Source organism: Rhea americana, unplaced genomic scaffold, assembly GCF_003343005.1.
Source record: "Rhea americana isolate MKP2758 unplaced genomic scaffold, rheAme1 scaffold_1892, whole genome shotgun sequence".
Classification (NCBI taxonomy): domain Eukaryota; kingdom Metazoa; phylum Chordata; class Aves; order Rheiformes; family Rheidae; genus Rhea; species Rhea americana.
The window spans coordinates 1-1,196 of record NW_028186030.1 but is presented as its reverse complement, the minus strand read 5'-3'; the positions used below and the strand labels follow the sequence as shown (position 1 = coordinate 1,196).

The 1,196-nt window shown below is 71.2% G+C and overlaps 1 protein-coding gene across 1 annotated transcript; it reads right to left on the bottom strand.

Moving 5' to 3' along the window:
- Positions 1-6: 6 nt before the first annotated feature.
- Positions 7-1,192, bottom strand: LOC146597315 (olfactomedin-like protein 2A; the record flags this gene model as incomplete). The annotated part of the gene is made up of 3 exons (XM_085302311.1): positions 7-699; positions 780-965; positions 1,060-1,192. Coding segments are annotated over 3 exons (921 nt in total), but the record flags the coding sequence as incomplete, so codon positions are not given.
- Between the last annotated feature and the right edge of the window lie 4 nt (positions 1,193-1,196).

Here is a 1,196-nt window from a genome sequence, read left to right as displayed (position 1 = left end):
CCCCCCGGGGGGCCGATGCTGCCGGCGCCTCCCGGGCGCGCGGGGCGCCGGGGCGGGAGCTGGGGCTCTCGCCATGCGTCGGGACCCGGCCGGGCGCTCACACCACGAAGTGGAGCCTGTAGGTCATCTGGTGGCCGCTGTCCCAGGCGTAGAGCACCTTCTCCTTGGGGTTGTAGTCAACCTGCGTGGTGAAGGCGTACTGGTTGACGAAGGGCAGCCTGAGGTCTGCCTCGGTGCCCGTGTGGGTGTCGAAGGCGTAGGAGATCTGCCCGTCCTTCTGGCTGCAGGTGTCCACGGCRTAGAGGATGCCGCAGACGATGAAGCAGTTGCCGTAGCTGTTGCGCTTCAGCCTCGTCTTCCACGTGGTCTCCCTCCGCACAGAGAGGTCCCCGGGGTCGAGGCGGCTGAGGACGATCACCTCCTGCTGGGAGTAGTCGTAGTCCACGGCGGGGTAGATGACCCAGAGCCCGCTCTCGTCCACGGCGAAGTCGATGTCCGAGTGGCCCCTCCACTTCCAGGGCGTCGTGTCCTCGTAGACCACGTCGTGGAGCAGYGCCCAGGCGGCCACGTACCGCTCCTTCAGGTCGTACTTGATGATGTTCTTGGTGAAGGCRCGGTTGTAGTAGAAGGCGCCGCGGTAGACCACGTGCCCGGTGCCGATCCAGTTGTAGGGCAGCTTGTAGACGTTGCTCCAGCGGCCTGCGCGCGGGGCGGGAGCCGGTCAGGGCCRTGGCGGGCGGGCTGGCGGGCGGCCCCGCGCCACGGCCCCGCACCCTCACCCTGCTGGAAGCTGTCCAGGCTCCTGAACTCCACCAGGCTGTTGCCGTAGTAGTAGTTGGTGACGTAGACGCGGTCGTCCTTGGCGGCCGGGTCCTTCATCCAGGCGCCCTCGTTGCGCCCGTAGCTGTGCTGCTCGGCGGGGGGCTCCACCGAGGCCAGGGTGCCTTCGCACGCCGCCTCCCGCGCTGCGGGCGAGGAGGAGCGCGAGCAGGAGGAAGGCTCGGCGGCTCCCGCGGCACGGTGCCGCCGCCCCCCATCACCCCGGCCGCGCTCACCCACCTCTGCCGGGCGTCTCGGGGCCCCGGGTGCCGTCAGCCCCGGGGAGGGCGGGCAGGGAGGGCGCGCGGGGGGCCGGGGTGGTGCTGGGGGGCACGGCGGTGCCCGGGCGCTGGGGGCTCCTCTCCTGCTGCCGCTCC